Here is a 16675-nt window from a genome sequence, read left to right on the forward strand (position 1 = left end):
TGCAATGTGGATGATTCTTTATTTTGAAATATTTATAGCTTTTCTATTTTTTGGCATACTCTTAATCGAGCATGCTGCCGATTGCTGGTCAATTGGCTTCGACACAGTAGTCCAGGGCCACAGTCGCAACGCTGGAAGATTTCTGGAGCTTGAGCAGTGTCTTTATGCCCTCTTCTGGAGCAGACCTGTCCCTCCAAAAGGACTGGCTTACAAATTTTCGTCCAAAAATGACGAGCACAGCAAAGTCCAGGGCCACAGTCAAAAGTTCTCAGACAACTTTCTCCCTCTTGTCCTGTAACAAGGTTAATGTGGGCTTTAGTGATAAATAAGGAAAGTGGCCTGCTGGGGGTTTGCTACTGGGATAAGGGAATGGGACCTATGACTGACAGCCACAAAGTAAAAACAGACACAGCACGCAGGTCTCACAGAGCTAGGTGTTACGCTAAAAGCAGTAATGCCATGGCGACTCCACCCCTACCCATCAGAATTGATCGTTGTTACTGGCTGCAGACTACCTTAGGCTACTCTCTACGTGACCCCCACAGCTTCTTACAGAAAGAGATAACAAACAGCACATGCTTCCTAAGTGTTTCTGGGATGGGAAGAATAAAATCAGTCTCACCCTATCCTTAAGAGGCTGGGAGGAGAAAATGCATTTCTGAAATAAAATATGCTGCGAATGCTGTTCTTACCCTTCCTGCCTTGTGATTTCTTAATACTTGGCTTCCTTTTGGGTTGGTTTTCCTGGACTGGGTGCCCAGTTGTTCCTTCTGCATGTGTGCCATCTTGCTCATCAAGCTGCCTTTCTAATATTGGGGTTGCATCTTCCATCGTAGTACAAACATCTGAGGGACAACCAGGTGTAACTAGAATTATTAACTTCAAGGGGGAGAACCACAGACACACTAATTATCCTACTGTTGCATAGTTTGGCAGCACCTCTGCCTTCAGTTTATAACTTTCTAGATTTCTGGAACATGTGCTAAATATTTACATGCTCGCATGTGGCAGAGAAAGTAGCTAAGTGGAAATTGCATTCCATTAAAGGTAGTTAATGGTATCCAAGTGGAAATGGAAGTATTTGAATGATTACAACTTGAGTCTTTCCTTTAAAATCATTATCTCCAAGTCATTAGCAAGAGCTGTTGCCAGGAAATAAATTATTTTGTTTCATTAAGAAAAGGCAAGCCGGGTCCGGTGGCTTACGCTTGTAATCCCAGCACTTTGGGAGGCCGAGGTAGGTGGATCACCTGAGGTCAGGAGTTCGAGACTAGCCTGACCAACATGGTGAAACCCTATCTCTACTAAAAATACAAAAATTAGCCGGGCATGGTGGTACATGCCTGTAGTCCCAGTTACTCCAGAGGTTGAGGCAGGAGAACCACCTGAACCCGGAGGCCGAGGCTGCAGTGAGCTGTGGACAACAAGGGCGAAACTCCGCCTCAGAAAAAAAAAAAAGAAAAGAAAAGGCAGCTGCATACATTTACTTCAAGCATGAATCTAGGAAGCACCATTAGAGAGTGCCTACCCTGGAATATTCTAGTCTATGGGGCTTAGACACTACCTTCGGTTTAAAAACCACTGTTGGCGTTATGTCGCTCACCGTTCACACAGAGTGTCCCAGGGCAGCACATGGCATCTCGCTGGCACCTCCTCCGCAACCCACGACATGTAGCACAGAATGGCTTCTCATCGCGGGGCTGGAGGCAGAACTTTCTGGTATTGCAGTCCGTGTCAGACAGGCACTGTGAGCCCTGTGGAGGGAATCTGTTATCACAAGGCTAGGAAACCCAACACGATGGAAGATGACTTATTATTGAAGGCAGGAGGCGGAGGGAGCCAAAGGACAGTAGCGCTGTGACAAACCCTGGGCAGCATCTTACTCTCCAGTGGAAATGGTTTTCTCCCACAAAGGGAAGCTCACGTCACCCGGGGAGACCTAGGCGCTGCAAAGGCTATTTGAGTTTGAAAAATTGACTTAACTCAGAATTTAGTTTTCCTGTGCTCTTTGTGAAAATGAGAAAAAATGTTTTCCTATGTGTGTCTTAACAGGTGAGTATGAGATTTTCAATATATCTTAACTCTAGAAGCTGGCTACAGTTTCATTAAACATACTATTGATGTTTGTGGCATTCCAATTTGATTTTTTACTCTAGTGAATCACATTTAGCTTAGAGACCCTTCCCTAAGTGAACTGTCCTTTGATTTTCAATGATGCCTCATTGACATAGAGAAAGAGATACCGAAGATCAATTGTTCTCATACACAGTTGATGCTTCTACATAGACATACAACGTAGGTATAGCATATATGATATATGTAATAATCTATAAGATATATAATAACATATACACATACATAAAGCGATTCCTAAAACAACTCTCTCTGTGAAGTTAGATGGTGACAAGGCAATGCATCATGGCCCTCTGTTTAAATTCTCATTCCCATGTTTGCTTGCTGGCTGTGTGAGCTTGGGTAAGCTCTTCAACATCTCTGAGTCTTATTTCCTCATCTGGAATTAGGGGATATTTCACCTATCTCAAATTGTGAGGAAGAGTACATGACGTATTACATGTAAAAGAGCTGGCACATAGTAGAGCTTCCAAAGTGTTCGTTTATTTTGTGAGTTATAGACAAACGTATGGCCGAATGATGTGAAAAGCCACTGTGTTTATTTCATACATTCACACTAAGGCCACTGATCCTACCAGGATGCCCTCCCAAATCTGAAACCAATTCAATTTACCTGCTAGGTAAGACATTTCATACATGAATCAGAATGACTTACTAAAGCCTAAACAAAACACCCCAGCTGTCAGCAGTCCTGTACCTCGCCCCCCTCCCTAGCAGCCTTACCTTCCGGGCCCCATGCAGGTCAGCAGAGCTCCTGATGTGGTTGAAGTCCAGGACCAGAGCTCCCAGGGGAGAGCAGAGCCAGCTCAGCCCCAGCAGGACGGCCACCACCATCCTTCAATCCCGGGGCTCCTGGAGGGTCCCAGCACTGTGTGTCACCAAAGCGAGGCTGCTCTCCACCCAGAGCAGAGCTTCCACTAAGCTGGCAGCTCAGCACGTCGTCTGTTTGTCACTGCTTTTTCTGAAAGAAGTAAACCTTAGTCTGAGTAAGGTGCGTGAAATCGGCTGAGCAAAGTCTGACCAGCAGGTTCCTCCTGAAACTATTTATAACCAGATGTGCCTCCTCCCCGCTCCGTTCCTTCCTCCTGCCCCACACAGGCTTCAACAAATCCCTTCAAATCTGTTTGATCAATAGTTCAAAACAAGGACTCAATAGAAGGAGAGAAGAGGCAGGGCCATGCGGCTTCTCCTCCAGGGGTTCAATCCCTCTTAATTATTGCATATCAAAGTTAGTTCAAAGGGCCACGGCAGAGCAGGATGTCTGTATCAAAGGCAAACTCTGATAATCACCTGCATTTCCTACCTTCAGTAATCCTTTGGGGGTAGGGAGGGAGTCTGCCCTAAGATCTGTTTTCACAGCTAATTGTGCTCAAAGAAAGGATGAATCATACTGGCCAATATGCTATAGAGGATGCCAAAAACTAATGAGGTACAAAATACACTGAGAAGCTGTAAACTGGGCTTCAGATAGTGAGGACAGATAGAAAAAGAGAAAACGCCCCCTGATTAGCTCTGGCATCCAGATGTCAAAATCCCAACCGCTTAAAAGTTGTGAACGTAACAGCACCTGTTCTGACTAAATGCCATTTGGGAAATTACTTTCCTTTAAATGAAAATCGAGCTGTTTGAAGTTAGGGTTATTAGGAAAATAATGTAATTTATGAAAATCCCATTTTTTAATGGTGGGAACAATGATAGCGCATTTTACACAATTCAGTACGAAGCTTTGGGTCCATTTTATCAGCAACATATTTAATTTGTGTTGCATTATGTAAAACTCACTTAAGCAGAACAAGGATCCAAGTCTCTGGCTGATTTCAGATGAAATCTCATGTATTTCCAATTTTCCTAATATGAATTTTTTAAAACTTCTGCTTCATCCATTTCCTGTCTGATTTTTTTATCATTTGGACTGTTAGGTAATTTAGACATGTGCTTATCACTGTCTTAAATACTTTAAGGGTAGAACAATCTAGATCTGGATCAAAAAATCATTTTTTCTCTTCATTGTTTCATTGCTCTTAGCATAGAGTCATCTAAAATGCATTTTTTTCTATGCCATAAATGATAATCTTATTATTTACTACATTTTCCTGCAGAACAACCTAACATCAATTCATTGACATGAATCTCAGCATTCTGTGCATGGGAACATTCTCAATTTTGAGTAATGCAGTGCCATTCCAAAGGTGATGCAGGTGATTCGAGCCTTCCTACTACTTGGCCCTTGTCCTTGGGTTGGTATTGCTTGTCTACCTCTCGTATGGAAGTTACTTATTTTAATCCCTTAAACTGACATCAAACAACACCCTTTGATAGCATGATAACCCTGGTGACTAGGGGTGTTACAGAATTTATTTTGAAGTTGTACAATTATGACCAAGGATAAAGGAAAGAGCCCCAGGGTTCTGTCTCTGCTGGGTTTCTCTGCTTCCTGCTGCCTCACTGTAAGGGAATTTCAGGTTACCAAAGGCCCCTGGCAATATACACAGGCAAAAGAACTGATGGGAACTCCTGTAACACGGCACAAACAGCCACTGAGCACTTAGAGCACTTGGCATGGAACAGAGCCTCAGATTACATGTTAGGAATAAAATTTGAAACTCCAATGGCCAGGCACAGTGGCTCACAACTGTAATCCCAGCACTTTGGGAGGCCAAGGTGGGAAGATCTCCTGAGCTCAGGAGCTCAAGACGAGCCTGGGCAACATATTGAGATCCTGTCTCCACAAAAAAAAAAAAAGTAGGCCGCGTGCGGTGGCTGACGCCTGTAATCTCACCACTTTGGGAGGCTGAGGTGGATGGATCACCTGAGGTCAGGAGTTCGAGACCAGCCTGGCCAATATGGTGAAACCCTGTCTCTACTAAAAATATAAAAACTAGTCGGGCGTGGTGGTGGTCACCTGTAATCCCAGCTACTCGGGAGGCTGAGGCAGGAGAATTGTTTGAACCTAGGAGACCGAGGTTGCAGTGAGCCAACACGGTGCCACTGCACTCCAGCCTCGGCAACAGAGTGAGACTCCATTTCAAAAAAAAAAAAAAAATTAGCCAGTCATAGTGGTGTTCACCTGTAGTTTCAGCAACTCAGGAAGCTGAGGTGGGAGAATCATTTAAGCCCAGGAGATTAAGCCTATATATATATATAGAGAGAGAGAGAGAGAGAGAGAGAAAGATCCAGACAGAAAACTTGTATGTATGGATGACAGACCTGGGTGACACACAGAGAGAGAGAGATCCAGATAGAAGACATGTACATATGGATGATTTCCTATTATGACAAGCACTAAAATAAAGGTATAAATATAAGGGTGGAGGACTTATGAAGATATAAATACAGACGAAGGCATGATTTAGACTTTCTAGAGAAATAAAGGAATGTGTTTACAGATGAGGTAATATTTGAGCTGAATTTTGTTGGTTGCATAGGAGCTTCCCAGGTTGGGAAGTCGGAGATATCCTCACCTGGGCTCAGAGGGTGAGGTGTGTGCAAGAGGGAGGAGGTGCACTCAGGTGCTAGTGAGAGATCGTGTGGCTGCGGCAGATGATGGAAGGATGAGATGAAGCAAGATGCAGACCCTGATATGCCATGCTAAGAAAATCAGATTCTATTCTCTGCACAATGTAAAGTCATTGGAGATACATCAGACTGAGAATGCCATGATCCGCTGGGTGCAGTGGCTCATGCTTGTACCCAGCACTTCGTGAGGAGGATAAAGCAAGAGGACCACTTGAGGCCAGGGAGCAGCCTGAACAACATAGCAAGACCCTGTCTCCACAAAAAATAAAAAACCTGGGCATGCCAGCACTTGCCTGTAGTCTCTGTTACTTGGGAAGGTGAGATGGGAGGATCACTTGAAGCCAGGAGTTCAAGAGCAGCCTGGGCAACATAACAAGAACCCATCTCTACAAAAAATACAAAAATTACCCTGGTGTGGTGGCACGTGCCTGCAGTCCTAGCTATTCAGGAGGCTGAGGTAAGAGGATTGCTTGAGCCTAGGAGGTCAAGGCTGCATGATCCTATCACTGCACTCAAGCCTGGGTGACAGAGCGAGACCCTGTCCTCCCACCAACAAGAAGGAAGGGAGGGAGGGAGGGAAAGAGAGAAAGAGAGACAGAGAAAGAAAGAAAGGAAGGAAGGAAAAAAGAAAAAAAAAGAAAAGAAAGAAGGGAAAGAAGAAGAGAGAGAGGAAGGAAGGGAGGGAAGGAGAGAGGGAGGGAGGGGGAGAGAGAGAGAGAGAAAGGAAGAAAAGAAAAGAAAAGAAAAAAGAGAGGAAGAAAGGAAGGGTGGAAGGAAGGAAGGAAGAAAAAATGAAAGGAAGACAAACGAAAGGAAGGAAGGAGAGAGAAGGGAAGGAGAAAGAAAAAGAGAAAGAAAGAAAGAGGAAAGAAAGTGAGAGAAAGGAAGGAAGAAAGGAAGAAAGAGAAAGAAAGAAAAGAAAAGAAAGAAGGGAGGGAGGAAGGGAGGAAAAAAGGAAGGAAGGAGAGAGTGGAAAGAGAAAGAGAGAGAAAGAGGAAGAATGTGAGAGAAAGAAAGGAAGAAAGAAAGAAAAGAAAAGGAAGAAAGGAAGGAAGGAAGGGAGGAAAAAATAAATGAAAAAAGGAAGGAGAGAGAGAGAAAGAGAGAGAAAATGAGAGAAAGAGAGAAAAAGAAAGAAGGAAAGAACGAACAAACGAAAGAGAAAGAAAAAGAAAGACACTGGTGTGATCTAATTTGCTTTCAGGGCACAATGCTGGTGGCAGTATGGTGCTTAGGTTGCACTGGGAGAGAGGGGAGGCTGGGGGCCACTTAGGACTCAGTTGTCATTGCCCTGATGACAGTGAAGAGGTCCAATTTCAGGCAGTGACACAGTGACAATGGGAACCAAGCAAAGGATGGGAGTCTGAAGTTCGAGCTGCATCACTGGATGTGGGAGTGGGGAGGGAGGGGAGGAGGAGCTGGGATGATCCTGCCTTCTCTGATTTGGTGCACTGGGTGGGTAGAGGTGGGCCTAGAGACAGAGAATTCAGGATGAAAATCAGGTTGGGGGAGCAGGATAAGAGGGTGCCTTGAGAAAAGCTGTCCGCACAATCAACTGTTTGCAGGATATCTACTGTGGAGATATAAGAGTAGCCATTGTGTCTTCCACGAACCAGGCTCTCCGTTTTGCCTCTGAGAGACAGAGAGGAGTGGGTGCAGGCACCAGATGCCAGAGGATCACCAACAGGGGGTGAACAACACTGAAGAGCGACCCTGTGCCTGTCTGTGTCTGTCCATCTCTGTCTCTGTCTCAGCACTGACAGAATGTGGGCTTTGGGGCCGGGCCTGACTCTATTACCAGCTGGGCCTCCTCTCCCCTGTCTGCCCTGATCTGTGCATATGCCAGCCTGTCACAGCGCTTCTAAAACCCCACTGCAATTGCCTGCTTCTTTGTCTCTACAACTAGACCATGAGCTCGAGCCAGGCGCGGTGGCTCACGCCTGTAATCCAAGCACTTTGGGAGGCCGAGGAGGGTGGATCACTTGAGATCAGGAGTTCAAGACCAACCTAGCCAACATGGTGAAACTCCATCTCTACTAAAATACAAAAATTAGCTGGGCATGATGGCACACACCTGTAATCCCAGTTACTCGGGAGGCTGAGGCAGGAGAATTGCTTGAGCCCAGGAGGCAGAGGTTGCAGTGAGCCAAGACTACACTACTGCACTCCAGCCTGGGCGACAGAGCAAGACTCCATCTAAAAAACAAAAACAAAAACACGACAAAAAAACCTCTAAACAAATGCCTCTCATCCATTTTCCAGGCCAGAACTTTCCATCTTCCATAGACTTTAGTGCCTAGCATCTCCCATGGCCCTGCCTTAGCAGGCTGTCAATGGACATGTGTTCGATACAACTCATCAAAGAAAAACCTCCCTTAATCTGAGGCCTCATTTTGCAATAAGACTAGGGTTACGGTCTCTAAAAAGCCAGAGCAATTTTGGAGGAAAGTAGGTATGTGAAGTAGTTTTGGGAAAATGACATTTGGTATATTTTCAGATTTCCCAAGGCTGCTTGCCTGCTACTAATCAGCACAGTGTCCCTCAGCGAGAATGCCAACAACTGAAATGAGATGCCCCCCTGTGGCAGCGTCTACTGCCAGGAGCCCGCATCTCCATGATTTGGGGACTAGAGATGATGGGGCAGTGGGGAGAGGATGCACGGTGAAGCAGTTGTGGAGAGGAAAACTTAAAAAATGTTTCTGCTTAAAGGGCATCCTCTTTGCTCTTAGGTCAGGCCACAAGTTTCACGGCACAGGCCACAGCAGCAATGACCTCGCAGAATTCACTCCACAAGGCCTCCTGAGCGGCACCTGGAGCCGTGGCTGTCTTTTGAAAAGCGGCACCACAAGACACTCCTTTAGCCACAGAACGAAGGAAGCCGTCGTGCGAAGTTCTGGCCAAGGCACTGCCATACTGATGCCCCCTGGCAAGGATTATGGGTTAACTGAAAAATCTCAGGCTGATGCTTCAAGTTTTGCAGTGAGCACCTAGCCCATGGGAACACTAAAATCGAGTAATACTGACTAAGCTTAGAGGAAATGAAATTTCTCAAAAAGAAATTTCCAGAGGTCCCAGTTTCTGCACTGATTCCACTCTTTGGGTAAAAATTGCAGACTCGTGTTTGAGACCTGCCACCTGTGTCCTCCCGCATGACAGCTGCTGTGGTTCACGTCAAAGGCTGGGTGTCAGAACCGATCATTTATACTCACTCGGGAATGGAAATTTTTATTTGTTATGCTTCCTGTGTCAAAACCTGTTTGATTTCCATAAATTTTGCTTTCCTTAAAACAAAATCAAAGTAACGGAAGCAAGCAGGTCTTTGGCAGAATCTCACAGGAAATATTCCATCAAATAAAAGATGAGAAGGGGCATGTTGATGGGGCGGGCAGACAAACCGCAGGATGTGATCACAGAGATGACAGAAATGTTGCCATTTGGTTCCCTGAGGTCAGAAGGTAAGGCCAGCCCTCCATAAGGCTGGGGAGTGAAGGGCAGCACCCAGGGACAGCACAGGGGGGACGCCAGGGTGGCTGGTGCCAGCCACTTTTGCAGACGGTATAGCCTCTGGCAGGTCATGTCACACTCAGCCTCAGTTCCTTCTGGTCTTGAGGGCCTTTTACACACCAGTGTTCTGGGAGATTGGGCTGGCATCTGCCATGGCCTCCAAGTTGCTCAGCTCCAGGAGGCACCTTTGGACCATGTTCCATGCACGTGGCCCACGCCTTTGGAGCTGTGCAATGTGCTGGTGCAGGGAACCTCCCTTTCCAGCAGCAACAGCCTTGGAGTTGTCCTGACTCCACATCAGGCATCTGGCTGGGAATAGCACCAGGGTCCCTGGACCCTCCTTCCTCAAAGATAGGCTCTGCCATTGTTTTGTTTTAAAATAAAATCAGGTTGGCCGGGCACGGTGGCTCACACCTGTAATTCCAGCACTTTGCGAGTCCGAGGCGGGCAGATCACTGGAGGTCAGGAGTTCGAGACCAGACTGGCCAACATGGCGAAACCCCGTCTCTACTAAAAATACAAAAATTTGCCAGGCATGGTGGTGCGCGCCTGTAATCCCCGCTACTCAGGAGGGTGAGGCAGAAGAATCACTTGAACCTGGGAGGCAGAGGTTGCCGTGAGCCAAGATCATGTCACTGCACTCCAGCCTGGGGAACAGAGCAAGACTCTGTCTCAAAAAAGAAAAAAAAATCAAGTTGTGTCCATTTGTGCCTTCCTAGGTCCTAAGGGCCACACCCCCCGCACCCCCCTACCCTGTTCCTGGGCACTATCCCGCTTTCCTTCCTGTGTGCCACGCTGTGGCTGACATGTTCATGGGACGCAAAACATGGTGGGGGGAGGTCTGCCATCTTTGGATCTGGGCCCTAAGATGCAGACCAAACTGGGTCTCATTCTTCAATTCTTTATTTTTAGGGACAGGGTCTCATTTTGTCACCTGGGCTGGAGTGCAGTGGTGCAAGCACAGCTCACTGTAGCCTCAAACTCCTGGGCTCAGCTCCCCGAGTAGCTGGGATTATAGGCGCATGCCACCGCAACAGCTAATTTTTGTATTTTTTGTAGAGATGGGGTCTTGCTATGTTGCCCAGGCTGGTCTTGAACTCTTGGGCTCAAGCGATCCTCCCACCTTGGCCTCCCAAAGTGCTAGGATTACAGTCATGAGCCACAGTGCCCAGCTACATCTGATTCTTTTCTTTAGATTTAAGTGGTGAATCCTGTTGCGTTAGGAAACCCAGTCTTTCTAGGTGTTGAGGTGTATCTGGCTCAGCGGGTGTGATCTTGGCCCCTCTGTCCCAGGCTCCTGCCTTGAGTGTCGTCCAGGCCTTCCCAGGACTTTGGCCAAAGAAAGCCACCTGCAGCTGAAGTCTCTCTATTGGGGGGCCTTACCCAGCCAGGAGTTTCCCTCTGGGCGTCTCCATGTTAAAAATGAAGACACCGAGACTCGGAGGGACCACTAACCTGCCACAGGCCCACAATGAGGGGGCTGCAGACCTGGGATCTGAACACAAGAATTCTGGTTTCAAAGTTCATTCTTTCCTTTATGCCTGCTACACATGTCACTAACTGACATCTATTTCCAAACACCAAGTTGATGAAAACAACATAAAATCACAAGGAACACTGCCTGGGCTATTTTCCAATTACGACTCTGGTTGTATGTCACCTCCTTCTTTCCCAAACTGTCTCTGATTAAATGGAAGCTAGAGCTTCACTAGGAAGTGACTGAGACTAAATGACTTGTAGGTGGTGTCATCAGGGCTGTAACATAGCTGTGTGTGGTATGGTGACAACATTGGTTTCTCCATAAAACAACTTAGTAATTACTTGCTGCCCTTCTGACATTCAAATTAGACTTGTGGCCAGGCACTCTAATTCCAGCACTTTTGGAGGACAAGGCAGGAGGATTGCTTGAGCCCAGTAGTTTAAGACCAGTCTGGGCAACATAGTGAGACCCCATTTCTACAAAAAATAGAAAAATTAGCCTGGTGTGGTGGTTCACACCTGTAGTCCCAGCTACTCGGGAGGCTGAGGCAGGAGGATCGCTTGAGCCTAGGAGGTTGAGGCTGCACTGAGCTGAGATGGCGCTGCTGCACTCCAGCCTGGGCAACAGAGTGACACCCCGTCTCAAAAAAAGAGAAAAAAAATCTAAAAACGATACACAAATTAGATTCTGACTTTGGTAGAAAGTCCTCAGACACAGCTCAGATCCTAATTCATAGCTGTGTTCATAACCTCATGAAGATCTTGGGTGAGGCTCTGGGGACACATGGGGAGTGGGAGGGGACTTTGTCACCTTGGCCCCCCCATACCGCCCCTGCCCCCACAGGTCTGGCTTCTCTTTTACCTTGTCTCCTTGCTCCCCCTTGTGGCAAAGAGTGAGGTGCACATTCAGAAGGCCCAGCACAAAGTCCAGGCTCGTGATTCCAGGAGCATTTCCCAATTTCTGGTGGAAATTTCCCATGGAATAGCACTGTCCTTCTCATACATCTAGGTTCTTCCCCAACTTATGCAAGTGAGCCTCACTTTTTCAATTATAAAAGAAATACATTCCCAAATCTTAGAAATGTTGGAAAATACAGAAAAGTATGAGGAAGAAAATTAAAGTCAGATATCTAGAAATTTTGGTAAAATTTTCCCAATTTTTTTCTATGCAGTCACGTATACATATGTACATGCAGCATTTCTTTATTTAATATGCAATATAATTAATCTACTATCAGTTCCAAAATTAGCCATTACTAATGCCTACATCTGCTCATGTGCGCCTCTTCTTCCCAATCCCTCTGTCTGCCTCCCCGGATTGGAGGTATACACTGAGGTTGCTGTTTTCAGAGACGAAGTCTCACTGTGTTGCCCGGGCTGGAGTGCAGTGGCCATTCACAGGCAGGATCAGAGTGCACTACAGCCTGAAACTTCTGGGCTCAAGTGATCCTCCTGCCTCAGCCTCCCAAGTAGCTGGGGATATAGGTGTGCACCACTGCACCCAACTTGATGTTTATGTTTATTGCTCCCTTGCTTCTTAAAATTACAATACACACACACACACACACAATTGGGATTACACTGTACATATACTTTTGTTCCCTCCTTTTTCTTTTTTCAATGAGCCTTTCTTCAAGATCATCAAATATTATCAGAACCCATGGCTATACCACAACCCAGAATATGGATGTATTATAGTTTATTTAATGTCCTCTAGATGTTGGCCATTTGGGTTCTTTTGGCTTTGCTTTGTTTTTGTTTTGAGATGGTGTCTCACTGTGTCACCCAGGCTGGAGTGCAGTGGCGCCATCTCGGCTCACTGTAGCCTCAACCTCCTGGTCTCAAGCGATCCTCCCAGCCCCTCCTGAGTAGCTGGGAACACAGACGTGCGCCACCAAGCTCAGCTAATTTTTTATTTTTTATAGAGATGGGGGTCTCGCTATATTTTTCAGGCTGATCTTGAACTCTTGGCCTTAAGCGATCTTCCTGCCTCAACTTCCTGAGGTGCTGGGATTACAGGCGTGAGCCACCATGCCAGGCCAGCTCTTTTTCTTTAAAGAAACGGAATTGAACTACACAGCTGGCTTCAGAATTATATCCTACACTCAGGGTAATTGAGCTATGAAGTCTTTACAGAAGAGCTGCTGTTCTCAGCTGTTTTTTCAATCTCTGAGAGTAAAACTATACTAACCTTCCAAGATTTTTTTCTGAACGAGGCCACAGGGGGTTACCTTGGCTCAGCGGGTGACCTGGGCTGGGAGCCTGCTCCCTTGGGGACAGCATCTCCCTGGGCCTCTGCACTCAGATGCTCTGGGTGTTTCCCTGGATGGCAGCTCTGAGCACTGTCATTGTGCCCTGGACACGAAAGACGCTTAGCAAACATCCCTCAAAGGAAGGCATTGAGAGTCCCTTCCCAGCTCTAAAATTCTGATTCTATTGTTTTGACAGGAGAATGCCATGGGTATTGGTATCAGGATTCGGACTGAGAAAGCCCTTTCCACACTTCCCAAGAGTTTAGATCGCAGTGTGGGTGGGGAATGAGAATGTGAGAACGAGTGCATTATTTGGCTGTAGTTCTGAGGTAGTGAAGGCCAGTCTTTTTTTTTTTTTTCGAGATGGAGTTTCACTCTTGTTGCCCAGGCTGGAGTGCAATGGCACGATCTCTGCTCAATGCAATCACCACCTCCCAGGTTCAAGTTATTCTCCTGCCTCAGCCTCCTGAGTAGCTGGGATTACAGGTGCCCTCCACCATGCCCAGCTAATGTTTTTGTATTTTTAGTAGAGACAGGGTTTCACCATGTTGGCCAGGCTGGTCTCAAACTCCTGACCTTAGGTGATCCACCTGCTTCAGCCTCCCAAAGTGTTGGGATTACAGGTGTGAGCCACTGCGCCCAGCCAATGAAAGCCAGTCTTGATAAGGACATTAAGTGTGAATCTAGACCGAGCTAACTGGACAGGACTAGAGGGACAGGAAGCAAAGGATGGATCCTTCCTGCAGCAGCTGACTTCCTCCACGGTTTTCTCATCACCTTCTTGCTTCAGGTCTTTCTGGATTACCTGGGACTGGTGTTGTCAGGTCCTTTCAGAAGAAAGACCTTCAGATAACAGAATGTTGTGAAATTTCCATTAAAAAAAATTTTTTTAACAGATAAGGATCTTGGTCTGTCACTCAGGCTGTGGTACAGTGTATGATCATAGCTCATTGTAGCCTTGACCTCCCATCCCAGGCTCAAGCCATCCATCCTCCCACCTCTGCCTGCTCAGTAGTCAGGACTACAGGAGGCCAACATCACCCTCAGCTAATTAAAAATGTTTTTTTTAGAGACAGGGTCTCACTATGTTGCTCCGCCTACACTTGTACTCCTTGCCTCACAGGATAGTCTGAAGTTGTGGCTCTAATATTCATATGTATATGAATAAATGTGAGTTTTGCCTGTATAGCTTTTAAACTCCTTTCTTTTCTTTCTTTTTGTTTTGTTTTATTTGAGAGGGAGTTTCACTCTGTCCCCCAGGCTAGAGTGAAGTGGGGCAATCTCAGCTCACTGCAACCTCTACCTCCCAGGTTCAAGCAATTCTCCTGCCTCAGTCTCCTGAGTAGCTGGTACTACAGGCATGTGCCACCACGCTCGGCTAATTTTTGTATTTTTAGTAGAGATGGGGTTTCACCATGTTGGCCAGGCTGGTCTCGAACTCCTTATCTCGGGTGATCCACCCGCCCGAGCCTCCCAAAGTGCTAGGATTATAGGTGCAAGGCACCGCACCTGGTCTAAACTCCTTTCTTTTCTTTTCTTCTTTTATTTAATTAATTAATTAATTAATTTTTGAGACGGAGTCTCACTCTGTCGCCAGGCTGGAGTGCAGTGGCATGATCTTGGCTCAGTGCGACCTCCGCCTCCCAGGTTCAAGTGATTCTCCTCCCTCAGCCTCCCAAGTAGCTGGGACTACAGGCGCACACCACCACGCCCAGCTAATTTTTGTATTTTTAGTAGAGACGGGGTTTCACCATGTTGGCCAGGATGGTCTCAATCTCTTGGCCTTGTGATCTGCCTGCCTTGGCCTCCCAAAGTGCTGGGATTACAGGGGTAAGCCACTGTGCCCAGCCAACTCCTTTATTTTCATGTGTTATTTACTGATGAACATTTTCTATAAGCCAGGTAAATTATGCACTATGGTTACATTATTTGTTTGTTTTTGGAGATGGTGTCTCCCTCTGTCGTCCAGGCTGTAGTGCAGTGGCGCAATCACAGCTCACAGCAGCCTTGACCTCCCTGGGCTCAAGTGATCTTCCCACCTCAGCCTCTCAAGTAGCTGGGACTACAGGCACATGCCACCCATGCCTGGCTAATTTTTGTATTTTTTGTAGAGATGGGGTTCAACATATTGCCTAGGCTTGTCTCAAACTCCTGGGCTCAAGCAATCCACTGCCTCAGTCTTCCAAACTGCTAGGATTACAAGAGTGAGCCATGGCACCCGGCCTGGATACATTATTTGATTTAATATCCACTACAATCCTGAGTAGATATTAAGTTAGTTCTGTTTCACAGATGTGGAAACTGAGGCAGAGAGAGGTTAATGCTTGCCTAAGACCACAGAGTTGGCAAAGCTGAGACACAAATTCAGCTCTTTGGACTCCTAAGCTCACTTTATTTCGGCTACTAGGTTATACTACCTTGCTTATGACATTGACCATATTTGGCCTCATTCAGCAGATATTTGTCCAAGTCTTACATTATGAGTCTCTTGGGGACATGTATCTTACTTATCTCTTATTAACTTCAAATACCTTTCACACAGCGGTCAAATCTGATATTTGCCTTTTGATTCAAGCAGCAACTTGGTATTGTGTACTGTGGAGTATCACAGACTTTGTGGGGGACTTTTTGTCTCTTTTTATTTCAAAAAAAATTTTAAACTCAGTGGAAAATTTCAAGAATAGTGCAATGAACACACATATACGTTCCACCTCGATTAACCAATTGTTAACATTTTATCATATTTGCTTTTTCTTTTTTTCTGGATCATTTGAGGGTTAGTTGCAGCTACATGATATTTCACTTCTAAATACTTCAGCATGCATCTCCTAAAATCAAGGCCATTTCTGCATAACCAACGTACACTATCCTTAGAATTTTTTTTTTTTTTTTAGACGGAGTCTTGCCCTGTCACCCAGGCTGGAGTGCAATGGCACGATCTTGGCTCACTGCAACGTCCACCTCCGGGGTTCAAGTGATTCTCCTGCTTCAGCCTCCCCAGTAGCTGGGATTACAGGCACCCGCCACCATGCCCAGCTAATTTTCTGTATTTTTACTAGAGTCGGAGTTTCACCATGTTGGCCAGGCTGGTCTCGAACTCCTGACCTCAAGTGATCCGCCCCCCTCGGCCTCCCAAAGTGCTAGGATTACAGGCGTGAGCCACCGCGCCCGGGGCCCCCTCAGAAAATTTTACATTGTTGCCACACTAATCTACTCTCCATTCAAATTTCCCCGATTGTCCCAATAACGTTCCTCTGTAGCTGGTTTTGTTTGTTTGGTTTTTATTCGGGGTCTAATTTAGGATCACACATTGCTTTTAGTGTCATATCTTTTGCTTCCTTTAACCTAGAGCAGTTCACTAGCCTTTTTCCTAATCTTTCATGAAACTGACATTTTTGAAGACTGGGCAGTTGTCTTGCAGGTCTCTCAGTTTGGATCTGCCTGATTGTTTCGTCCTGAAGAGAGGCAAATTACACACTTTTACAAGAATATTATCTCTGTGTCCCTCTCTGTGCCTCACACCAGGGGCATATGTCAGTCCCTACCATCCCCCGTTTGATCAGTCTCTTTGATGTGAAGGTACCCTTTTCTCTTTAGTGAGTAATCTATGGGGGTGATACTTTGAAACCATATGAACATCCTCAACGGTCCACTGATCATTTCAGCCTGAATCAATTATTATCATGGTGGTTCCAAGACGATGATTTTCTATTTCTGTCATCTATTCTACCTTTATTAGTTGGTCTTCTCCTCTACAGAAGGGCTTTTTCTCCTCCACATCCTCTGCCCCT

The 16675-nt window shown here is 46.1% G+C and overlaps 1 protein-coding gene across 3 annotated transcripts in view; it reads right to left on the minus strand.

Annotated features, from left to right (window-relative positions):
* Positions 1-16675, minus strand: part of DKK4 (dickkopf WNT signaling pathway inhibitor 4) — a 17389-nt gene continuing 714 nt past the window's right edge. For all 3 annotated transcript variants that reach the window (XM_009455276.5, XM_001144036.6, XM_054656699.2), the window contains 4 exons: positions 2857-3094; positions 1604-1754; positions 693-845; positions 1-292 (listed from right to left, as the gene is read on the minus strand). In XM_009455276.5, the coding sequence (XP_009453551.1) occupies positions 33-292; positions 693-845; positions 1604-1754; positions 2857-2967 (675 nt within the window). In that variant the 5' untranslated portion in view covers positions 2968-3094 and the 3' untranslated portion in view covers positions 1-32. The remainder of the gene's footprint in view (positions 293-692; positions 846-1603; positions 1755-2856; positions 3095-16675) is intronic.

The sequence above is a fragment of the Pan troglodytes genome, chromosome 7 (genome assembly GCF_028858775.2).
Source record: "Pan troglodytes isolate AG18354 chromosome 7, NHGRI_mPanTro3-v2.0_pri, whole genome shotgun sequence".
Classification (NCBI taxonomy): Eukaryota; Metazoa; Chordata; class Mammalia; order Primates; family Hominidae; genus Pan; species Pan troglodytes.